Source organism: Ranitomeya imitator, chromosome 2 (assembly GCF_032444005.1).
Source record: "Ranitomeya imitator isolate aRanImi1 chromosome 2, aRanImi1.pri, whole genome shotgun sequence".
NCBI lineage: Eukaryota > Metazoa > Chordata > Amphibia > Anura > Dendrobatidae > Ranitomeya > Ranitomeya imitator.
The window spans coordinates 695,856,291-695,882,355 of record NC_091283.1 but is presented as its reverse complement, the minus strand read 5'-3'; the positions used below and the strand labels follow the sequence as shown (position 1 = coordinate 695,882,355).

General features: G+C 46.1%; 1 protein-coding gene across 4 annotated transcripts in view; it reads right to left on the bottom strand.

The window, feature by feature from the left end:
* ANXA11 (annexin A11) overlaps positions 1–26,065 on the bottom strand; it is a 142,246-nt gene that overhangs the window by 87,728 nt on the left and 28,453 nt on the right. For 2 of the 4 annotated variants that reach the window (XM_069753093.1, XM_069753097.1), the window contains exon 2: positions 1,838–1,911. The exons of 1 other annotated variant lie outside the window; for it this stretch is intronic. In XM_069753093.1, coding sequence (XP_069609194.1) covers positions 1,838–1,889 — 52 coding nt within the window. In that variant the 5' untranslated portion in view covers positions 1,890–1,911. Of the gene's footprint in view, positions 1–1,837; positions 1,912–7,504; positions 7,639–26,065 lie in introns of those variants that run through there. One more of the 4 variants, XM_069753096.1, reaches the window with a different exon arrangement.

Here is a 26,065-nt window from a genome sequence, read left to right as displayed (position 1 = left end):
TCCTTGTTCCAGCAGTGCTCTGAGATCCCGCTCATCTCCTGACAGCGGGCGCTGGGTGGTGACGTCACCGCCTCCACTGTCAGTGCCATCAGAAACCGACAGGGGGGTGATGGGAGGAGCGCTGCGCGCTGCATTCATCATCGATGCGGTCATCAGCTTGCGGTTATGGGGAGGGGGCCCCCTGCTGGCACCGGGCCCCCCGCCTGCTCATGGGCCCCATAGTGGCCAGGCGGCAGAGCAGGGAGACCGATTCTCCCTGCTCAGCCACAGAATGTAACTGTATCGGCACGCTACAGTGGCGTAGCTCCGGGTGGGCCCCCTCAGAGCTCCGGGCCCGGGGCGCTCGCACCCTCTGCCCCGGTAGCTAATAATAATAATAATTTTTATTTATATAGCGCCAACATATTCCGCAGCGCTTTACAAGTTATAGAGGGGACTTGTACAGACAATAGACATTACAGCATAACAGAAATACAGTTCAAAACAGGTACCAGGAGGAGTGAGGGCCCTGCTCGCAAGCTTACAAACTATGGGGCTAATCTAATGAGACTAAAGGTACCTTCACACTGAACAACTTAACAACAATAACGATAGCGATCCGTGACGTTGCAGCGTCCTGGATAGCGATATCGTTGTGTTTGACACGCAGCAGCGATCAGGATCGCTGGTCGGAGCTAGAAGGCCAGAACTTTATTTAGTCGCTGGATTACCCGCTGATATCGCTGAATCGGCGTGTGTGACGCCGATCCAGCGATGTCTTCACTGGTAACCAGGGTAAACATCGGGTTACTAAGCGCAGGGCCGCGCTTAGTAACCCGATATTTACCCTGGTTACTATTGTAAATGTAAGAAAAAAACAAACACTACATACTTACATTCCGGTGTCTGTCGCATCCCTCGCCATCAGCTTCCTGCACTGACTGTGAGCGCCGGCCGTAAAGCACAGCGGTGACGTCACCGCTGTGCTCTGCTTTACGGCCGGCCCCCACAGTCAGTGCGGGAAGCTGACGGCGAGGGACACGACAGACACCGGAATGTAAGTATGTAGTGTTTGTTTTTTTTACATTTACAATGGTAACCAGAGTAAATATCGGGTTACTAAGCGCGGCCCTGCGCTTAGTACCCCGATGTTTACCCTGGTTACCCGGGGACCTCGGCATCGTTGGTCGCTGGAGAGCTGTTTGTGTGACAGCTCTCCAGCGACCACACAACGACTAAACAGCGACGCTGCAGCGATCGGCATCGTTGTCTATATCGCTGCAGCGTCGCTTAATGTGACGGTACCTTAAGGGACCTTTTTAAATTCTTAGGTAGCCTTTGCAGGTGTTTTTTTTGTTAATTATCCTAATTTTTGGGCTTTCATTGGCTGTAAGCCATAATCACCAACATTAACGGAAATAAACACTTGAAATAGATCACTCTGTTTCTAATGACTCCTTGTAATATATGAGCTTAACTTTTCGTATTGAAGAACTGAAATAAATTAACTTTTTGATGATAATTTTTTGAGAAGCACCTGCAGCTTTTTGTGTGGATAAAAATAAAAAACAGGAAGTTTTACCACAATCAGATATTCTAAAGCTATATCTGAAATCATCCAAATATCCACTATGTAAAAAGCAGAACTGAGGCCTCCCTTAAAGAGGATACAAATGAAACAAAAACAAAAATCAAAACTTTCTGAATGAAATAAATGGGAGAATACGATTCTTTACCCCATTTAGAGACATAGAGCAATTTGAGTAAAATGATGCAATGAAAAACTGAAGATGCCATTCATTTTGTCATATACCGTAGTAGACAGTGCGTGTATAAAGGTAAGGTTTGAATTTCTTACCTGTAGGAACTGGAGGAAACCCGCCCATCTGAGGATAACCGGGATAACTCATTGTTTATTCTGATAGCCTACACCTAAAAATGAGAGGTAGTGCAACAGTCACATTGCAGTTACTTTTGATTGGAGAAATTTCAGTTGCTGGAATTTCTACAACATTTCTGCTGCCCTCTGTGAAAATCTACTAAGCTTAAGTTCACACTGGGCGTTTTTGCTGCGTTTTTTCTGCAGCAAAACCTGATTCCTTGGCAGGAAAGAAGCTGCGGCAAAAACGAATGTTTTGGTGCGTTTTGATGCTTTTTTGGGGGCTAACTTGTGTCTCTTTGTGCATGCTAATAAAGTAGACAGAAAAAAAAAAAGAAACTACTTCCTGTAGACCCATACCTCTAGATCCTTTGAAAAGCCGGCAATTCAGCAGCCGCATACAGTAAAATCACAGCAGGACCCGACAGGATAGCATATATATTACATACAGTATATACACAGAATAGATATACAGATGTCTGTGACATATACAATTAGTACAGTGTGTGCAGCTTACTGTACATGTATTTAATTTAAAAAGCATTTCTGAAAAAATGATGTGGGTTCCCGAGTAATATTTTTAATCAGCAGAGGGAAAGACGACTGCTGGGGGCAGATGTTTATAGCCTTGGAATCGATAATACTCATGGAGCTTCCCAGGCTATTAATATCAGCTCACAGCTGTATACTTGGCCTTTACTAGCTATTAAAACGGGGGACTCCCCCGACTCCCCCCCCCACAAAAAAAATAAATAAATAAATGATGTAGGGTCCCCCAATAACCAGCAAAGACTATCAGACAGCTGTGGGCTGATATTAAAAGCCTAGGAAGGGGCCATGAATATTCCCCCCCAGGCTAAAACCCATCAGCTCTCAGCTGCCCCAGAAAAGGCACATCTATAAGATGTGTGGGGTAATAGTTGGGGTGGTTGAAGTCACCTTTGTATTGGAGAGGCATCAATAAAACACCCCCATTACTAACCCCATAGTCATATTGTATAAAAACACACACATAATAAAGTCCTTTAATTGAAAGAATGACACAGACTCCTTTAATAAATCTTAATTATACCATACTTACAGCATCGCCCATTCCAGTGAGGACATTGTCCCATGCAAGAGAATTAAAGGGAACCTGTCAACCCCAAAATCAAAGGTGAGCTAAGCCCACCGGCATCAGGGTCTTATCTACAGCATTCTGTAATGCTGTAGATAAGCCGCCGATGTAACCTGAAAGATGAGAAAAAGAGGTTAGATTATACTCACCTGGGCGGGCGGTCCGATCCGATGTGCGTCGCGGTCCGGGGCCTCCCATCTTCATAGGAGGACGTCCTCTTCTTGTCTTCACGCTGTGGCTCCAGCGCAGGCGTACTTTGTCTGCCCTGTTGAGGGCAGAGCAAAGTACTGCAGTGCGCAGGCGCTGGGCCTCTCTGACCTTTCCCGGCGCCTGCACACTGTAGTACTTTGCTCTGCCCTCAACAGGGCAGACAAAGTGCGCCTGAGCCGCAGCGTGAAGGCAAGAAGAGGACGTCATCGTAAGGAGATGGGAGGCCCCGGATAGCGACGTCCATCGGACCGGACATCAGTGGGACCGCCCCTGGGTGAGTATAATCTAACCTCTTTTTCTCATCTTTCAGGATACATCGGGGGCTTATCTACAGCATTGCAGAATGCTGTAGATAAGCCCCTGATGCCGGTGCGCTTATCTCACCTTCGAATTTGGGGGTGACAGCTACCCTTTAAAATAAAAAACAACAACCTCTCTGTCGAGGAGATACAGTTTTCAACCTGGACGGTTCCACGATGCAACCCTCTAGGCTGAGAACCACTGAGGAATGAACTGTTGCAAGTGCAGCGACTAGTGGTGAGATTATCGAGGTTACCACGGGTCACTGAGGCTGCGTTCCCAGCCGGGCTGAACTGCCGTGACCTTAGTGAGATCCCAGCTAGCACAGTGAGAAAGTCGCATGGTGCAGAGGCAAGTTCACGGGGAGAATTTCCCTGTGGTGAATTTGAACTGCGGTGCACTCGCCTCTGCACCATGCGACTTTCTCACAATGCTAGCAGAGATCTCACCAATGCCACAAGCAGTTCAGCCCTGCTGGGAATGCAGCCTCAGTGACCGACAGTAACCTCGAGGAGGCCACTGCTAGTCACTGACGCTGCACTCGCAGAAGCTCATTTCCCAGTGGTTCTCAGTCTGGACAGTCACATCTTGTCACCGTCCAGGTTGAAAACGAATTCTCCCCCAGACATGGATTATGGCGTTGGACAGAACTTTATTCTGGCTGTGTCTTTATTTACAATGTAACTATAGAACTAGTTATGGATAGGTGTCTTATACACGCCTCTCTATTACTAATCCGTGGGCTTGATGTCGCCAGACAATACAAAGGTGACATCAACCCTACAAATATGAACCTTACTTGTCACCGTTACAGGCAAGTGGGAAGAGCTGGGCAAAGCGCCAGAATTGACGCATCTAATGCGCCTTTTCTGGGCACCTGCGGGCTGCTATTTCTACGGTAGGCTGGGGGAGCAATATCCATGGCCCCTTACCAGCCTGAGAATACCAACCCCCCACTATCTGCTTTAGCAAGGCTGGTTGATAAGAATGGAGGGGACCCCATGCCTTTTTTTTTATTTATTTAAATAATTAAAAAAGATGGCGTGGGGACCCCTCTATTATTGATAATCAGCCTTGCTGAAGCTGACAGCTGAGGGTTGCAGCCCCCAGCTGTGAGTTTTGCCTGGCTGGTTATCAAAAAATACAGGGGAACCCATGCAGGTTTTTTTTTATCATTTATTTACAGCGCAGGGGTTGGCTTATGAATACTCCCATCTGCCACCGCCTGCTCTCACTGTTATTAGCGGCAGCAGGCATCGGCTGGTAAACTTTATACCTTCGATCACAGCTGCTGGCTCACGCTGTCTTTTGACAGCGTAAGAACTGCGGCTGTCTGACCGGCAGGAGTGATTTTACCGCCGATCATAAACAGTGTTTGCCGCGCCGTCATGCACGTTCGGGCCCCCCATTCAAGTGAATGGGGTTTGGATCCACTGCCCAGTGTCTCTGCTGGATGACAGGCTGTATTGGTCACATCAAGCAGCCTGCCAACTAGATGTAGCAGAGCTGACTGAGGTCACATCCTGCTTTCCTTGACTTTTCTGCAACAAATACGCTGCAAAAAAGTCAGCCTGCATTTTTGCAGTGTTTTTTCACTATCCATTCAAGTCAATGGGTGAAAAAACTATGCAAAAACGCTGAAAGAAATGACATGCTCTATGTAAAAAAAAATGCAGCAAAGCACAAAATACTGTTACAAAAAGAATGTGTGTGCATGAGATTTCTGAAATCTCGCAGGCTTTGCTGGTAGTGTAAAGCAGCTGAAAATTAGCATTAAAAAACGCAGCAAAAACGCCTAGTGTGAACATAGTCTTAAAGTGTATTCCCTTCATAGACTTATGGCACAGCCAAAGGCTATAATTAACATAGAGCAATTCTCATTATAAATCCCTATTAAACTGACTGCATTAACTACTGCATAAAGTAGAGAAATCTGTAAAAACCCCAACAGGCTAATATTTCTACATTACTTTGAGATATTCATGACAAGAGCACTCACCCGACTTAGAGGTGACTGACAGCTGACCATTATGCCTGCTTATAGAGCGGCTCATGGTTCACTAAAATAAAGGGAAGGACTAGAGATGAGTGGCTGGGGATTCCAGGCCCTGTGTCTGCTAGATGGGAGGTCCGTGAATCTCTAACTTTCTGGCATCCCCAGCATGGCTTTTGATTAGCCAGTGCTGGTGCGATGTCATCTGTGCATCACTTTGCATCGGGGATGCCAGATGGTGAGAGATTCACGGGCCTCCCGTCTAGCTGCCATGTACCGAAGACCAGGATGCTTGACTGAAGTCCTGAAAAAAAAAAAAAAAAAAAAAAAAAATCGATCCGCTCATCTCTAGTAGGGAGGAATAATGGGGATCACTCATGAATATAGCAAACTCACAAGTGGCAATGAGAGGAATTCATTAAGTCAGATTTGTTTGTGGTTGCCTTCCTGTTATATGCAAATTATTGTAAGATATTACACTAATGTGTCAAGAAATGTTACTCCACCTTCCTACTCTAATTAAAAAAAAAAAAAAATCACAAGTCAAATAAAGCTAAAACAGGGAAAATGCTGGGGAGCCTCATCCTTTGCACAAGTTAAAAGTAAAAATAACAGACTTTGTGCAAAACGTATTAAAAATGGAGCACAACAAATGTATCTAAATAGTAAATTATAAATTTCCCCTTATAAGGGTATGTGCCCACGTTCAGAAATTGGCAGCGCCTTTGACTCAGCACATGTCCGCTGTGTCCAAAGCGCTGCCGGCTATTGAACGCAGGTGAATCCGCATGTGTTCACTGAACCGCGTGAATTCACCACCTGCAATACATTGTATGGGTGACATTTATCTTGCGGAGACTAGTGTCTCCGCAAGATAAATAGACATGCTACGGTATGGAGAGACCACCACATGTCCGTCTCCGCGTGTGAGCTGTGGGCATCTCCGGACGCATAGTGGGCATGGGATTTCTTGAAATCCAATAAACTATGCTGTAACATCTGGACACTGCAGGTTGGACGCTGTACAAGTACGCAACACACCCAACCCACAGTGTTTACTGATTATGTGCATCTACCCTAAGGCTATGTTTTTTTATGCAAACTTTTACAGTACCAGCAAAGTCTATAAGATTTCAGAAATCTCATGTACACACCTTGCTTTTTGTGTCCTCAGTATTTTGTGGAAAACCTTGGGTTTTGTAGAATGCAGCATGTCACTTGTTTCAGCATATTTCACCAACTGAAAGCTATGGGTGTTGAAAAACACAGGTATCAGTTTTTGCTGCGTTTTTGGTGCCAAAACCCGATGAAGTAGAATACGTTTTCTTAAGCACAAGAGACAACTGTACTATGACAAGCGCAGGAAAGAAGCAGCAAACACTAAGGAAAACCTGCTTTTTAACAGCAAGTGTCTTACCTGCCGATATTGACAGGTTCAGCAAACGGTCTAATGAGTATATGGGCTCCAGCCAACTGATGATTGGGAGAGATGTCAATCATGCATGTCCAATTTCGGACTGCTGATCGCATTGTTTGCTCAGAGATAAGCCGCCACCAAATGTGCCAGCAGCTTTATTACAGAGAACACAGAAGCTCTCAGCTGAGTGGGCACTCCTGTGTATGGGGGAGTCGGACGAGATGGCTGTCAGCCGATTGAGTATTGTTCATCCGACAGCCATCTAATGTGTATGGCCGGCGATACTATAGTATATGGGTAGTAGATTACGACAGCTGCAGCTGTTTGTTTCCTACTCAGCAGTATCTATTGTGAGCACACTTTCAAGCTGTGACTTTGCAGAAACCTAGTAATGCTATATGGATTTTTTTTTTTCCCAATAATTTTTATTAGAATTTTAACAATTTTTAACTGGGTAGGGTAAACTAGGAGGGGGAGGAAGGGAAGGGAAGGGATATGAAGTTAGGAAAGGAAACCCCTATGAAAATAGGGGAAAAATGACAGGTTTACAAATGTATAGAAGTCATATTTTGCTATATGGATTTTAAGAAGTGAGCATGCTGCATTTACCTAGTGAAGAGGGCGGTCAGAGCACAGCTTTAGATACATACAAGCTTCCTGGAATTGTTGTTCACAACCGACATGACATTACAGGAGAAGGGCGTACTCCTCACACAGCTATCTCCAAGGCCTGGAGCTTGTGCACCTTACTCACTTAGGGAGTGTTTGCCATAAAAATAGCTCCAGCAGCTGCCAGATATGCTGCATATCCACCCACACAGTCTTTGCTAACACTTCAGCCTGCCTAGTAACCAGCACTGTGCTACATGCCCTGCTCAATGCACAAGGAATTTATTAGCTGTAGATAACTAGCACCATGGTATTCTCTTACAGAATAACCCTGCGGGCTCCTTGGGTTGAATGTCCCTCACTATAAGGCTACTTTCACACTAGCGTTAACTGCAATCCGCCACAATGCGTCGTTTTGCAGAAAAAACGTATCCTGCAAAAGTGCTTGCAGGATGCGTTTTTTCCCCATAGACTTGTATTGACGACGCATTACGACGGATTGCCACACGTCGCATCCGTCGTGCGACGGATGCGTCGTGCTTCTGCGGACCGTCGGGAGCAAAAAACGCTACATGTAACGTTTTTTGCTCCTGACGGACCGCTTTTTCCGACCGCGCATGCGCGGCCGGAACTCCGCCCCCACCTCCCCGCACCTTACAATAGGGCAGCGAATGCGCCGGAGAAATGTATCCGCTGCCTCCGTTGTGCAATGCGTTAAACGCTAGCGTCGGAATCTCTCCCCGACGCATTGCGACGGGGAGATTCCGACGCTAGTGTGAAAGTAGCCTTAGGCTGCCGTCACACTAGCAGTATTTGGTCAGTATTTTACATCAGTATTTGTAGCCAAAACCAGGAGTGGGCGATAAATGCAGAAGTGATGCATATGTTTCTATTTTACTTTTCTTCTAATTGTTCCACTCCTGGTTTTGGCTACAAATACTGATGTAAGATACTTACCAAATACTGATAGTGTGACGGCAGCCTAAGAGCTTTTGAAATGTTTTTCGTGCTTAAAAATGCAGTGTTTTAACGGTACTAGCAAAACTGAGATTTCTGTAATCCCATGCAGCTTTTTTTCTGTGCTTATTTTAATGCATTTTTTTTTTCAAATCTGCAACACAGCAATTCTTTTGTTTTTATCCCATTCAAATAAATGCATTAAAAGCAAATGTGTATTAAACACTACATTTTCCCTGCCAAAGGATGATTTTTAGTGAAGAAAAATCCATTGCATATATTTACCGTGTGCCCATACTCTAAATGGGCACCTACACTACATTATTATACCAGACTATTTTTGTGGCATTAATGAATACCAATCAGTGAATAACCGGATTACACAGATGCACACTGAAGGATAGGTAATAGATCACCCTGGAAGTTGTCATTGTTCTCGGCAGGGTAGGTCTTGATTACACAGGTTGATGCTGCCAAGAACAACGATCTTTTGTGCGGCCCAAAAGATCATTTTGATCGTCCATTGGGGGAAAATAGTCAACCTGTGTAGACTGCAGGATTACTGTGAAACGATAATCTTGCAATGTTGCTGGACCTTAAGGCTAAGCTCACGTTTTTGCTGCATTTTTTTATGCACATTAAGCTGCATTTACAGTACCAACAAAAGCTCTGAGATTTCAGAGATTTCATTCACACACACCCATAGAAAACAGTAAGTGCAAAAAAGCATCAAAAACCGTTGCCATCAGTTTTTGCAGCGTCTTTAGTGGAAAAAAAGCAGGTACAGGAAGGATGTGAACCTCATTTATTTTTGTAATTTTCTCACGTTTTAACCAAAATATCTTGGTATCTTCACATAAGCATGGATGTTAGTATTAGTACAGTTTACTTAAAGTAGTGATGTGAGTGAAAGTAAGCATTGCATGGCCATCAATGGCTGACCAATGTGTGAAAGTAAACAATGGACAACAAATGTGCTATCAATACCTGACCCAAGGGTACCGTCACACTAAAATGACGCTGCAGCGATACGACAACGATGTCGATCGCTGCAGCGTCGCTGTTTGGTCGCTGGAGAGCTGTCACACAGACAGCTCTCCAGCGACCAACGATCCCGAAGTCCCCGGTAACCAGGGTAAACATCGGGTTACTAAGCGCAGGGCCGCGCTTAGTAACCCGATGTTTACCCTGGTTACCAGCGTAAACGTAAAAAAAAAAAAACACTACATACTTACATTCCTGTCGCGTCCCTCGGCGCTGTGCTTCTCTGCACTGACAGTGAGCGCCGGACAGCCGGAAAGCACAGCGGTGACGTGCGGGAAGCTGAAGGCGAGGGACATGACCAGACACCGGGAAGGTAAGTATGTAGTGTTTTTTTTTTTTTTATACATTTACACTGGTAACCAGGGTAAATATCGGGTTACTAAGCGCGGCCCTGCGCTTAGTAACCCCATGTTTACCCTGGTTACCAGTGAAGACATCGCTGAATCGGCGTCACACACGCCGATTCAGCGATGTCAGCGGGAGATCCAGCAACGAAATAAAGTTTCAAACTATCTGCTACGACGTACGATTCTCAGCGGGGTCACAGATCGCAGTAGCGTGTCAGACACAGCGAGATCGTAAGGATATCGCTGGAACGTCACGGATCGTGCCGTCCTAGCGATCAAAGTGCTACTGTGTGACGGTACCCCAACTCGATAGCCCTATCAATATGTTAAGTAAACAATGCCGACCATTTCAATGCACTGCCAAATGTCTTAAGGTACCGTCACACATAACGATATCTTTGCTTTTTGCGACGTAACAACGATATCGTTAACGAAATCGTTATGCGTGACAGCGACCAACAATCAGGCCCCTGCTGGGAGATCGTTGGTCGCTGGGGAAAGTCCAGAACTTTATTTCGTCGCTGGATCTCCCGCAGACATCACTGAATCGGTGTGTGTGACGCCGATTCAGCGATGTCTTCACTGATAACCAGGGTAAACATCTCCTGGTAACCAGGGTAAACATCGGGTTACTAAGCGCAGGGCCGCGCTTAGTAACCAGATGTTTACCCTGGTTACCATTGTAAATGTAAAAAAAAAAAAAACAGTACATACTCACATTCCTGTGTCTGTCCCCCGGCCTCAGCTTCCCGCACTGACTGAGCGCCAGCCGGCCGTAAAGCACAGCGGTGACATCATCGCTCTGCTTTACGGCCGTCCGGCGCTGACACAGTGCAGGGAAGCTGACGGCGCGGGACAGACACCGGAATGTAAGTATGTAGTGTTTGGATTTTTTTTTTACATTTACAATGGTAACCAGGGTAAACATCGGGTTACTAAGCGTGGCCCTGCGCTTAGTAACCCGATGTTTACCCTGGTTACCAGGAGATGTTTACCCTGGTTACCAGTGAAGACATCGCTGAATCGGCGTCACACACGCCGATTCAGTGATGTCTGCGGGAGATCCAGCGACGAAATAAAGTTCTGGACTTTCCCCAGCGACCAACGATCTCCCAGCAGGGCCCTGATTTTTGGTCGCTGTCACGCATAACGATTTCGTTAACGATATCGTTGCTACGTCGCACTCCCATCGGGTTACTAAGCGTGGCCCTGTGCTTAGTAACCCGATGTTTACCCTGGTTACCAGGGGACTTCGGCATCGTTGGAGAGCTGTCTGTGTGACAGCTCTCCAGCGACCACACAGCGACGAAACAGCGACGCTGCAGCGATCGGCATCGTTGCCTATATCGCTGCAGCGTCACTTAATGTGACGGTACTCTTAGGTAAAGTATGCTCAACCAACTAAACTCCACAGCTGTTTTTACATTTGCAATTTTGTATTTATTTATTACCGTATATACTCGAGTATAAGCCGAGATTTTCAGCCCAAATTTTTGGGCTGAAAGTGCCCCTCTCGGCTTATACTCGAGTCACGGTGGGCGGCAGGGTCGGCGGGTGAGGGGGAGAGGGCGCTGAAGCATACTCACTCACATACTCACCTAGTCCCGGCGATCCTGGCACTGTCCCTGCAGTCCCACGGTCTTCGGGTGCCGCAGCTCTTCCTCTGTTCAGTGGTCACGTGGGACTGCTCATTAGAGAAATGCATATGGACTCCACTCCCATAGGGGTGAAGCCACATATTCATTTCTCTAATCAGCGGTAACGGTGACCACTGATAGAGGAAGAGGCTGCGGCACTGAAGACGAGCTGTCCGGGGGAAGGAGCGGGACGCTGGGAGCATGTAAGTATCGCATATTCACCTATCCCCGTTCCACACGCCAGGCGTCGCTCCATCTTCCCGGCGTCTCTCCGCACTGACTGTGCAAGTCAGAGGGTGCGATGACGCATATAGTGCCGCCCTCTGCCTGAACAGTCAGAGCGGAGAGACGTCGGGACGAGACGGCGGGAGCTGCAAGCAAGAGAGGGGAGTATGGCATTTTTTTTTATTGCAGCATTATATATAGGGCAGTGAGAATCTGGAATTGCTTGCCTGAGGAGGTGGTGATGGCGAACTCAGTCGAGGGGTTCAAGAGAGGCCTTGATGTCTTCCTGGAGCAGAACAATATTGTATCATACAATTATTAGGTTCTGTAGAAGGACGTAGATCTGGGGATTTATTATGATGGAATATAGGCTGAACTGGATGGACAAATGTCTTTTTTCGGCCTTACTAACTATGTTACTATGTTACTATATACCGGTAGCACAGCTTTATAAGGAGCATCTATGGGGCACAAATGAACGGTGCAGAGCACTATATGGCAGAGCTTTATAAGGAGCATCTATGGGGCACAAATGAACGGTGCAGAGCACTAAATGGCAGAGCTTTATAAGGAGCATCTATGGGGCAATAATGAACGGTGTAGAGCACTATATGGCAGAGCTTTATAAGGAGCATCTATGGGGCACAAATGAACGGTGCAGAGCAGTATATATGGCAGAGCTTTATAAGGAGCATCTATGGGGCAATAATGAACGGTGGAGAGCCCTATATGGCAGAGCTTTATAAGGAGCATCTATGGGGCAATAATGAACGGTGCAGAGCACTATATGGCAGAGCTTTATAAGGAGCATCTATGGGGCAATGATGAACGGTGCAGAGCACTATATGGCACAGCTTTATATGGAAAATCTATGGGGTAATACTCAACGGTGCAGAGCATATATGGGGCACAGCTTTATATGGAGCTTCTGTGGGGCAATAATGAACAATATGGAGCATTATATGTGGCACAGCTTTATATGGAGCATCTTATGGGGCAATAATGAACGGTATGCAGCATTATATGTGGCACAGCTTTATATGGAGCATCTTATGGGGCAATAATGAACGGTATGGAGCATCTATTTCTATTTTTGAAATTCACCGGTAGCTGCTGCATTTCCTACCCTAGGCTTATACTCAAGTCAATAAGTTTTCCCAGTTTTTTGTGGCAAAATTAGGGGGTCGGCTTATTCTCGGGTCGGCTTATACTCGAGTATATACGGTAAGTCATATCTACTTTTTTGTTTAGAATAGTAACTTTTTTTTTTTTTTAGACATAAAAAACTTTTTCCACTAAATATTTTGATCAAATTGCCTTTTTTTCCCAAAAAATGTTTAATGGTTACACATACAGTGTGTAAGGAAAGTATTCAGACACCTTTACATTTTTCACACTTTGTTTCATTGCAGCCATTTGGTCAATTCAAAAAAGTTCATTTTTTTCACATTGATGCACACTCTGTACAAAACAGAAATGTAGAAATGTTTGCAAATTTATTAAAAAAGAAAACCCGAAATATCACATGGTCATAAGTATTCAGACCAATACAATCCCAACAGTGAAACATGATGGTGGCGGCATCATGCTATGGGGGAGTTTTTCAGCTGCAGGGACAGGACGACTGGTTGCTATTGAAGGTATCCTGGATGAATACCTCTTCCAGAGTGCTCTGGACCTCAGACTTGGCCGAAGGTTCACCTTCCAACAAGACAATGACCCTAAGCACACAGCTAAAATATCAAAGGAGTGGTTTCAGAACTCTGACCATTCTTGCCTGGCCCAGCCAGAGACCTGACCTAAACCCAATTCAGCATCACTGGAGAGACCTGAAAATGGCTGTCCATCAACGTTCACCATCCAACCTGGCGGAACTGGAGAGGATCTGCAAGGAAGGATGGCAAAGGATCCCCAAATACAGGGGTTAAAAACTGCATCATTCCCAAGGAGACTCATGGCTGTACTAGCTCAAAAGGATGCTTCTACTCAATACTGAGCAAAAGGTCTGAATACTTATGACCATGTGATATTTCTTTTCAGTTTTTCTTTTTCAATAAATTTGCAAAAATTACTACATTTCTGTTTTTTCAGGCAAGATGGGGTGCAGAGTGTACATTAACCCCTTTACCCCCAAGGGTGGTTTGCACGTTAATGACCAGGCCAATTTTTACAATTCTGACCACTGTCCCTTTATGAGGTTATAACTCCGAAACGCTTCAACGGATCCTGGTGATTCTGACATTGTTTTCTCGTGACATATTGTACTTCATGATAGTGGTAAAATTTCTTTGATAGTACTTGCGTTTATTTGTGAAAAAAACGGAAATTTGGCAAAAATTTTGAAAATTTCGCAATTTTCAAACTTTGAATTTTTATGCAATTAAATCACAGAGATATGTCACACAAAATACTTAATAAGTAACATTTCCCACATGTCTCCTTTACATCAGCATAATTTTGGAACCAATTTTTTTTTTTGTTAGGGAGTTATAAGGGTTAAAAGTTGACCAGCAATTTCTCATTTTTACAACACCATTTTTTTTTAGGGACCACGTCTCATTTGAAGTCATTTTGAGGGGTCTATATGATAGAAAATGCCCAAGTGTGACACCATTCTAAAAACTGCACCCCTCAAGGTGCTCAAAACCACATTCAAGAAGTTTATTAACCCTTCAGGTGTTTAATAGGAATTTTTGGAATGTTTAAATAAAAATGAACATTTAAGTTTTTTACACAAAAAATTTACTTCAGCTCCAATTTGTTTTATTTTACCAAGGGTAACAGGAGAAATTGGACCCAAAAAGTTGTTGTCCAATTTGTCCTGAGTACGCTGATACCCCATATGTGGCAGTAAACCACTGTTTGGGCGCATGGGAGAGCTCGGAAGGGAAGGAGCGCTATTTGACTTTTCAATGCAAAATTGACAGGAATTGAGATGGGACGCCATGTTGCGTTTGGAGAGCCACTGATGTGCCTAAACATTGAAACCCCCCACAAGTGACACCATTTTGGAAAGTAGACCCCCTAAGGAACTTATCTGGATGTGTGGTGAGCACTTTGACCCACCAAGTGCTTCACAGAAGTTTATAATGCAGAAACGTAAAAATAAAAAATCATATTTTTTCACAAAAATTATATTTTTGCCCCCAATTTTTTATTTTTCCAAGGGCAAGAGAAGAAATTGGACCTCAAAAGTTGTTGTCCAATTTGTCCTGAGTACGCTGATACCCCATATGTGGCAGTAAACCACTGTTTGGGCGCATGGGAGAGCTCGGAAGGGAAGGAGCGCAGTTTGACTTTTCAATGCAAAATTGACAGAAATTGAGATGGGACGCCATGTTGCGTTTGGAGAGCCACTGATGTGCCTAAACATTGAAACCCCCCACAAGTGACACCATTTTGGAAAGTAGACCCCCTAAGGAACTTATCTAGAGGTGTGGTGAGCACTTTGACCCACCAAGTGCTTCACAGAAGTTTATAATGCAGAACCGTAAAAATAAAAAATCATATTTTTTCACAAAAATTATATTTTTGCCCCCAATTTTTTATTTTTCCAAGGGTAAGAGAAGAAATTGGACCTCAAAAGTTGTTGTCCAATTTGTCCCGAGTACGCTGATACCCCATATGTGGCAGTAAACCACTGTTTGGGCGCATGGGAGAGCTCGGAAGGGAAGGAGCGCCGTTTGACTTTTCAATGCAAAATTGACAGGAATTGAGATGGGACGCCATGTTGCGTTTGGAGAGCCACTGATGTGCCTAAACATTGAAACCCCCCACAAGTGGCACCATTTTGGAAAGTAGACCCCCTAAGGAACTTATCTGGATGTGTGGTGAGTACTTTGACCCACCAAGGGCTTCACAGAAGTTTATAATGCAGAGCCATAAAAATAAAACAAAATTTTTTTCCCACAAAAATTATATTTTAGCCCCCAGTTTTGTATTTTTCCAAGGTTAGCAGGAGAAATTGGACCCTAAATGTTGTTGTCCAATTTGTCCTGAGTACGCTGATACCCGATATGTGGGGGGGAACCACCGTTTGGGCGCATGGGAGGGCTCGGAAGGGAAGGAGCATCATTTGGAATGCAGAGTTAGATGGATTGGTCTGCAGGCGTCACATTGCGTTTGCAGAGCCCCTAATGTACCTAAACAGTAGAAACCCCCCACAAGTGACCCCATATTGGAAACTAGACCCCTCAATGAACTTATCTAGATGTGTTGTGAGAACTTTGAACCCCCAAGTGTTTCACTACAGTTTATAACGCAGAGCCGTGAAATAAAAAAAATTTTTGTTTTCCCACAAAAATTATTTTTTAGCCCCCAGTTTTGTATTTTCCCAAGGGTAACAGGAGAAATTGGTCCACAAAAGTTGTTGTCCAATTTGTCCTGAGTACGCTGATACCCCATATGTTGGGGTAAACCCCTGTTTGGGCACACAGGAGAGCTCGGAAGGGAAGGAGCACTGTTTTACTTTTTCAACGCAGAATTGGCTGGAATTGAGATCGGACGCCATGTCGTGTTTGGAGAGCCCCTGATGTGCCGAAACAGTGGAAACCCCCCCCCCAATTATAATTGAAACCCTAATCTAAACACACCCCTAACCCTAATTCCAACGGTAACCCTAACCACACCTCTAACCCTGACACACCCCTAACCCTAATCCCAACCTTATTCCCAACTGTAAATGTAATCTAAACCCTAACCCTAACTTTAGCCCCAACCCTAACTGTAGCCCCAACCCTAACCCTAGCCCTAACCCTAACCCTAGCCCTAACCCTATCCCTAGCCCTAACCCTAGCCCTAACCCTAGCCCTAACCCTAGCCCTAACCCTAACCCTAGCCCTAACCCTAGCCCTAACCCTAACCCTAGCCCTAGCCCTAACCCTAGCCCTAACCCTAATCCTAGCCCTAACCCTAGCCCTAATGGGAAAATGGAAATAAATACATTTTTTTTTATTTTTCCCTAACTAAGGGGGTGATGAAGGGGGGTTTGATTTACTTTTATAGCGAGTTTTTTAGCGGATTTTTATGATTGGCAGCCGTCACACACTGAAAGACCCTTTTTATTGCAAAAAATATTTTTTGCAATACCACATTTTGAGAGCTATAATTTTTCCATATTTTGGTCCACAGAGTCATGTGAGGTCTTGTTTTTTGCGGGACGAGTTGACGTTTTTATTGAAAACATTTTTGGGCACGTGACATTTTTTTATCGCTTTTTATTCCGATTTTTGTGAGGAAGAATGACCAAAAGCCAGCTATTCATGAATTTCTATTGGGGGAGGCGTTTATACCGTTCCGCGTTTGGTAAAATTGATAAATCCGTTTTATTCTTCGGGTCAGTACGATTACGGCGATACCTCATTTATATCATTTTTTTATGGTTTGGCGCTTTTATACGATAAAAACTATTTTACAGAAAAAATAATTATTTTTGCATCGCTTCATTCTCAGGACTATAACTTTTTTATTTTTTTGCTGATGATGCTGTATGGGGCTCTTTTTTTGCGGGACAATATGACGCTTTCAGCGGTACCATGGTTATTTATATCTGTCCTTTTGATCGCGTGTTATTCCACTTTTTGTTCGGCGGTATGATAATAAAGCGTTGTTTTTTGCCTCGTTTTTTTTTTTTTTTTTCTTACGGTGTTTACTGAAGGGGTTAACTAGTGGGACAGTTTTATAGGTCAGGTCGTTACGGACGCGGCGATACTAAATATGTGTACTTTTATTGTTTTTTTTTTTTATTTAGATGAAGAAATGTATTTATGGGAATAATATTTTTTTTTTTTTCATTATTTTGGAATATTTTTTTTTATTTTTTTTACACATTTGGAAAATTTTTTTTTAACTTTTTTACTTTGTCCCAGGGGGGGACATCACAGATCAGTGATCTGACAGTTTGCACAGCACTCTGTCAGATCACTGATCTGATAGGAGTGCAGGCTGCTTCACAGTGCCTGCTCTAAGCAGGCTCTGTGAAGCCACCTCCCTCCCTGCAGGACCCGGATCCGCGGCCATCTTGGATCCGGGGCTCGAGCAGGGAGGGAGGTGAGGAGACCCTCGCAGCAACGCGATCACATCGCGTTGCTGCGGGGGGCTCAGGGAAGCCCGCAGGGAGCCCCCTCCCTGCGCGGTGCTTCCCTGCACCGCCGGCACATCGCGATCATCTTTGATCGCGGTGTGCCAGGGGTTAATGTGCCGGGGGCGGTCCGTGACCGCTCCTGGCACATAGTGCCGGATGTCAGCTGCGATAAGCAGCTGACACCCGGCCGCGATCGGCCGCGCTCCCCCCGTGAGCGCGGCCGATCGGCTATGACGTACTATCCCGTCCAGGGTCAGATAAGCCCAGGGCACCTCGACGGGATAGTACGTCTAAGGTCACAGAGGGGTTAATGAGAAGAAAAAAAGAACTTTTTTTTAGAATTCACCAAACAGCTGCAATGAAACAAAGTGTGAAAAAATGAAAAGCGGTATGAATACTTTCCGTACCCATTGTATGTCTTGCATTGGTGGCCTGACACCTTACATTGTTCATTCTTGTATGGCGGAAGCAAAGCTGAACTTTGGGATCCAGAAAAAGTCATAAAAATGTAGCAAAAAAAAAAAAAAAAACTAGCAAAACCTGCTTTTCATCTGTAGCTTTTTCTTTACTGCCAAGGGAGCATATTTTGGCTGCAGAAAAAAAAAGCAGCAAAAAAGAAACGTGTGAACATAGCCAGATCAATAGTGATCAGTATTTGCTCTTATTTTATTCCCACTGCTCTTCTGAATATTCGTTTTGGGTTTTTTTCTAAGCTCTGTCATATGGTTCCAGGGCTTTTTTATTTGCTAACTTTTATGGTCTTTTTAACTCCTTAATCCCATGACGTACTTTCCCATCAAGGTGACCAGGGACTTAATTCCCAGGGACGGGATAGTACGTCATAGCGATTGGCTGCGCTCACGGGGGAAGCGTGGCCGAGTGTCAGCTGACTATCGCAGCTGACATCCGGCACTATGTGCCAGGAGCGGTCAAGAACCGCCCCTGGAACACTAACCCCCAGCACACTGCGATGAAAGATGATTGCAGTGTGTCGGCGGTACAGGGAATCATCACGCAGGGAGTGGGGCTCCTTGCAGGCTTCCCTTAGACCCTTGGTACAAGGCGATGTGCTCACCTTGTACCGATCGTCTCCTCCCTGCAGGCCCCAGATCCAAAATGGCTGCGGGGCTGCATCCGGGTCCTGCAGGGAGGTGGCTTACCAGCGCCTGCTCAGAGCAAGCGCTGGTAAACCTGCAGCCCTGCATGTCAGATCGCTGATCTGACACAGTGCTCTGCAAAGTGTCAGATCAGCGATCTGACCTTATACCATGATGCCCCCCCTGGGGCAATGTTATAAAGTTAAAAATATATATATATTTAGATGCGTTTAAAAAAAAAAAAATTCCTAAATAAAAGGAAAAAAAAAAAAAATATATATATATATATATATATATATATATATATATATATATATATATTTTGTTCCCATAAATACATTCCTTTATCTAAATAAAAGAAAACAATAAAAGTGCACATATTTAGTATCGCCGCATCCGTAACAACCCGACCTGTAAAAGTGTCCCACTAGTTAACCCTTTCAGTGAACACTGTAAAAAAAAAAAAGGCAAAAAACAACGCTTTATTATCATACCGCCGAACAAAAAGTGAAACAGCACGCGATCAGAAAGACGGATATAAATATGTAACTGCTGAAAACGTCATCTTGTCCCGCAAAAAACGAGCCGCCATACAGCGTCAGTGAAAAAATAAAGTTACAGTCCCCCCCCCCCCCCCCATGCCCCAAAAGAAATTCATGAATAGCTGGTTTTTGGTCATACTGCCTCACAAAAATCGGAATAAAAAGCGATCAAAAAATGTCACGTGCCCGAAAATGATACCTATAAAAACGACAACTTGTCCCGCAAAAACCAAGACCTCACATGACCCTGTGGACCAAAATATGGAAAAATTATAGCTCTCAAAATGTGGTAACACAAAAAAATATTTTTTGCAATAAAAAGCATCTTTTAGTGTGTGACAGCGGCCAATCATAAAAATCTGCTAAAAAACCAGCCATAAAAGTAAATCAAACCCCCCTTCATCACCCCCTTAGTTAGGGAAAAATGTTTTTATTTCTATTTTCCCATTAGGGTTAGGGCTAGGGTTGAGGCTAGGGTTAGGATTACATTTACGGTTGGGATTAGGGCTAGACTTATGGTTAGGATTAGGGGTAGGGGTGTGGTTGGGATCAGGGGTGTGTTTGGGTTAAGGTTTCAGTTAGAATTGGGGGTTTCCACTGTTTAGGCATATCAGGGCTCTCCAAAACGCGACATGGCATCCGATCTCAATTCCAGCCAATTCTGCGTTGAAAAATTAAAACAGTGCTTCTTCCCTTCCGAGCTCTCCCGTGTGCCCAAACAGGAGTTTACCCCAACATATGGGGTATCGGCGTACTCAGGACAAATTGGACAACAACTTCTGGGGTCCAATATCTCTTGTTACCCTTGGGAAAATAAAAATTTGGGGGGCTAAAAAAGTTTTTGTGGGAAAAAAATGATTTTTTATTTTTACGGCTCTGCGTTATAAACTGTAGTGAAATACTTGGGGGTTTAAAGTTCTCACAACACATCTAGTTAAGTTCCTTGGGGGGTCTAGTCTCCAATATGGGGTCACTTGTGGGGGGTTTCTACTGTTTAGGTACATTAGGGGCTCTGCAAATGCAATGTGACGCCTGCAGACCAATCCATCTACGTCTGCATTCCAAATGGCTCTCCTTGCCTTCCGAGCTCTGCTATGCGCCCAAACGGTGGTTACCCCCCACATATGGGGTATCAGCGTACTCAGGACAAATTGCTCAACAACTTTTTGCTTCCAATTTCTCCTGTTACCCTTGAGAAAATACAAAACTGGGGGCTAAAAAATAATTTTTGTGGAAAAAAAATGAATTTTTATTTTTACGGCTCTACATTATAAACTTCTGTGAACCACTTGGTGGGTCAAAGTGCTCACCACACAGCTATACAAGTTCCTTAGGGGGTCTACTTTCCAAAATGGTGTCATTTGTGAGAGGTTTCAATGTTTTGGCACATCAGGGGCTCCCCAACGCAACATGGCGTCCCATCTCAGTTCCAGCCAATTATGCATTGAAAAGTCAAACGGCGCTCCTTCACTTCCGAGCTCTGCCATGCACCCAAACAGTGGTTTACCCCCACATATGGGGTATCAGAATACTCAGGACAAATTGCCCAACAAGGTTTGGGGTACAATTTCTTCTGGTAGCCTTGGGAAAATAAAAAATTGGGCGTGAAAGGAGATTTTTGTTTACTCACCGTAAAATCTTTTTCTCCGAGCCAATCATTGGGGGACACAGGACCATGGGTGTTATGCTGCTTGCCACTAGGAGGGCACTAAACACAATGTTAGCTCCTCCTCTGCAGTATACACCCCTTGACTGGCCAGTAATGACCCAGATCGGTAGTAAAGCAGTAGGACTATAAGAGAAAAAACAAGACAAATAAACTATGTCAAAAACTGAGGAACAAACCACAACAACCAGCCAATAGACTAACAGGGTGGGTGCTTTGTCCCCCAATGATTGGCTCGGAGAAAAAGATTTTACGGTAAGTACACAAAAATCTCTTATTCTCCTACACCTCATTGGGGGACACAGGACCATGGGACGTCCTAAAGCAGTCCCTGGGTGGGGAGCAATTGCACTGCTAAAACCCCATGTACCACTGGCTTACTGAGGTACCGCTGTCTGCATAATGCGCCTGCCAAGGGCAGCATCTGCCGAAGCCCGAGTATGAACCTGATAGTACTTCGTGAAGGTATGCAGACTGGACCAAGTTTCAGCTTTGCAAAGCTGTTGTACTGACGCCTGGTGCCCAAGATGCACCGACCGACCGAGTCGAATGCACCTTAACCCTTGCTGGGACAGGGGTGTTCCTGACACGGTAGAATTCCTGGATAGTGGAGCGAATCCACTTGGCTAGAGTGGCCTTTGAGGCGGGTAGACCTTTCCTATGTCCCTCCGGAAGCACAAACAGGACATCCGACATACGGAAGGGAGCCGTGCGAGATATGTACCGCCGAAGAGCTCTAACCACATCCAGAGTATGGAGAGCTTTCTCGATACGATGGGTTGGTGCCGGACAGAATGACGGCAAGACAATGTCCGCATTTAGATGAAAGGAGGAGATGACCTTAAGTAGGAAAGAAGGAGAGGTTCTCAAAACTACCTTGTTTGGGTAAAAAAAAAAAAAATCAGGAAAGGGGGTCGGCAAGAGAGGGCCGCCAACTCAGAAACTTTCCTGATTGACATGATCGCCATGAGAAAGACCACCTTCCATGAAAGGAGGGTGAGAGAGATGTCCTGCAATGGTTCAAAGCGGGCCTCCTGAAGAACTCCGAGAACCAAGTTAAGATCCCATGAAGCCAAAGGCATTCTATAGGGAGGGACCACCTGGGAGACTCCTTGGATGAACGTCTTAACCGGCAGTCTGGAGGCAATCCTTTATTGGAATAGAACAGACAGTGCGGACACTTGTCCCTTGAGCGAGCTTAGGGCAAGGCCTGACTTTAAACCTGATTGGAGAAACTTCAGAATGGACGGAATGGAAAACACCAGAGGAGAACGTCCATGGGCACTGCACCATGACAAGAAGATGCTCCAGGTGCGATGATAAATGCGCATGGATACGGGTTTCCTAGCGCGAATCATGGTAGAAGAAACCCCTGGAGAGAATCCGGCTTGGGCTAAAATCCAGGATTCAACGGCCATGCCATCAAAGACAGGGTCCCGGAGTTTTGGTGGCAAATCGGGCCCTGTGAGAGAAGATTCATGCGATCTGGAAGCCGCCAGGGGATGTCGGCGACCATTTGGACGAGTTACGCGTACCATGCTCGGCGCGACGAGGATCACTGTACTCCCCGCTGCCCTGATCTTCTTGATGACCCTCGGGAGCAGAGGAAGAGGCGGAAATATGTATGGCAGCTGGAACCGATGCCAGGACAGGACCAGAGCATCTGCCCCGATGGCGCAAGGATCGCGGGATCGAGCAATGAACTGGGGAACCTGGTTGTTGAGCCTCGGGGCCATGAGATCCACATCCGGCTTCCTCCAGCGAAGACAAATCTGCTGGAAGACTTCCGGATGGAGGGGTCATTCGCCCGAGGCAAGACCTTGGCGACTGAGGAAGTCCGCTTGCCTATTCTCCACACCCGGTATGTGGATCACCGATATGATCGAGTGATTGGTCTCGGCCCAGCGCAGGATGTGGGAGACTTCGAGCATGGCTACCCTGCTGCGGGTTCCCCCTTGCCGGTTGATATACGCCACGGCCGTGGCGTTGTCGGATTGGATTCTGATGGGATGGCCTGTGAGAAGGTGGTGAAAGTTGTGCAAGGCAAGTGTGATCGTTCAAATCTCCAAGATATTGATTTGGAGACGCGACTCTCTTGTGGTCCAACGACCTTGTGCCATGTGGGGATTGAAAACTGCGCCGCAGCCCAAAAGGCTGGCATCGGTGGTCACCACTAACCAGGGCACTGGGAGAAAGGACTTCCCTTGGTTCAGGGAGGACTGTAGCATCCACCACCTGCGGGTCTGCCTGACCTGAGGGGACAGGCGAAAACGACGGTCAAGGGAAAACGGACTCCTGTCCCATGCTAACAGCAGCGCTTGTTGCAGGGGACGGAGATGGAACTGCGCAAACGGAACAGCTTCCATCGACGCAACCATTTTCCCGAGTATGCGCATCGCAAAGCGAATGGAGTGAGGGACTGGGCAGGAGAGCTTGCGCGCTCCCTGTTGTAAGGACAAGACCTTCTCTGGAGGAAGAATGACTAACCTGCAGGAAGAGTCCAAAATCATGCCCAGGAAGCAGATTTGCTGAGGCGGCACTGGAGATGATTTCTCGAAGTTGATTTTCCAACCCAGGCGAGAAAGAGAATCCACAGTGATACTTACGGACTCCTCGCAGACGGAATGGGACGGACCCTTGATTAAAAGGTCATCCAGATACGGAAGGACTACCACTCCCCGAGCATGAAGAATGGCCATGACAGCCGCCATGACCTTCGTGAAGACTCTGGGGGCAGTGGCGAGTCTGAAGGGCAAGGCAACAAACTGGAAGTGTTGTTCTTGGACTGTGAAGCGCAGGAACTGCTGATGAGAGGGAAAAATTGGAATATGTAGACAAGCATCTTTGATGTCTATGGATGCGAGGAACTCTCCTTTCTCCAGGGACGCAACAATGGAACGGAGTGAGTCCATCCTGAAGTGTCTGACCCGTACGAACTTGTTAAGCAGTTTGAGGTCCAGTATGGGCCATAAGGTCCCATCCTTCCTTGGGACCACGAATAGGTTGGAGTAAAACCCCTTGAACCTTTGGTCTCGAGGGACCGAAACGATGACACCGTCCCTTTGAAGTGCCTGTATGGCCTGAAGATGTGATGCCCTTGTTTTAGGGGTGAGAAGACTGAACGAAGCGCGGATGGGGGGGGGGGGGGGGGTGGAAGAAAACTCGATTCTGTATCCGGAAGACACGAGCTCTTTGACACACTCGTCGTGAACGACCGAGAGCCAATTTTGATGGAATGAAAGGCGACCGCCCACTTTGTCGGTGTCCGCCGGACACGTCGACGAGTCATTGTGCAGAAGGTTTAAGGGGTGCAGATGGTTTAGGGCCAGAAGGTCTCGGTCTGGGTTTCCAGGAACGGTTTGGTCTGTATGAGACCTGGGGATTTCAATTTTCCCGCCGTCCCGAACCAGGGGAGGAGGACGACCAACTGGAGTTGTTCCGAAAGGACCGGAATCGAAACGGCTGTTGATTCCGAAAAGGCCGGACAGGTTTTTGTTGGAGAAGAAATTTACTCTTCCCTCCGGTAGCGTTAGAAATTATTTGGTCTAGTTTCTCCCCAAATAAACGGCCAGCATGGTAAGGTAAAGAAGTCAGGTGACTTTTTAGAAACAGAATCTACTTGCCAATCGCGGAGCCATAAGGCCCTCCTGACGGAAATTGCGTTTGCAGCCGCTTGCGCTGCGCAATTAGCCGCATATATGGAAGCGTTAACTACGAAATCTCTGGCCTGAGCTAACTGGTTAGCTAGTCTGGCAGCCTCTGGGGGAAGATTCCTGGCGTGGACGGTAGAGGTTAACACCTCTGCCCAGGCTACCATTGCCTTAGCCACCCAGGTAGCGGCAAAGGATGGAAGGAGAGCTGCTCCTGAGGCCTCAAAGACAGAGCGAGCCTAGGTAGTTAATTTGACGGTCAGAAGGATTTTTGGGGGATAAGACTGTTTTGGATGCGAGTCGCGATATGGCAGGATCCACCGAAGGAGAGAGAAGTAACTCCTTCACTAGATCCTTAGAGAAAGGATATTTAGCTTCCGTGGCTTTTTGAGCCGCAAAATGCTTCTCCGGGTGTTCCCTGTGTTTTTGGACAATGTCCTGAAACTCAGGGTGATTAGCAAATATCTTTTGAACGCGTTTAGTCTTTTTAAAAGAGACAACGTGTTCCTGAGTGGATATCGATACCTCGTCCACTATTAGTGTTTTGTTGACTGCCTCAAAAAGGGAGTCAAGTGTCTCCTGACCGATAGAGGAGTCTTGTGTTAAAGATTCCTCCGACTCATATACTGAGTCACGTACGCTGCGACCCTCGGGGAGGGGGAGCGAGAAGATGAGCTCACAGATGCTGAAGCTCGAGCATGTACGGGAGACGAGGGAAGGGTTCTTTTTCTGGCACCCCGAGAGTCCCGTAGTACACTACGCCCACTGTGGTCGGACGGCCCCGCACCGTCACCAGATTCCGTCGCAGCCGACGGAGGTGAGTTCTGGCTTAAGGAGGACCCCCGGAAAGAGTCCAATGCCTTGACCAAGGAATCCATTGAACGCGACAAGAATGCAGCCCACCCAGGAGGGTTAGGCTCGACGGATGTCGGTGGAGACATTGGAGGTGGCGGCAGAAGGCGGCTGCGCACAGGCCGGGTCACAGTTCTGGCACAAAGAGGTATTGTGCACACATGGCAACGCAGAATTGCAAGTGGCACATGAGGGGCTTTTTATTGCCCCTTTTAGCCTCCTTAGATTGAGACATAGTGAATGTCTATACTCCAATTAAACTGTGATAGCAGGGCTATGGGAGCAGAGAAGGGGTTAAGCTTTTCCCTATGGAGCGGAGCAGCTTACCCACGGTCCTGTGCCGGTGTCCCCGGGGAGGCAGAGAGGGAAGGCAGCGTTTTCGGCTGAATTTTCCCTGCAGAAGTGGAGTCCCAAGATGGTGCCCGAGATTTGCAGGGCACTTCTCGTTCAGAGCAAGAAGCA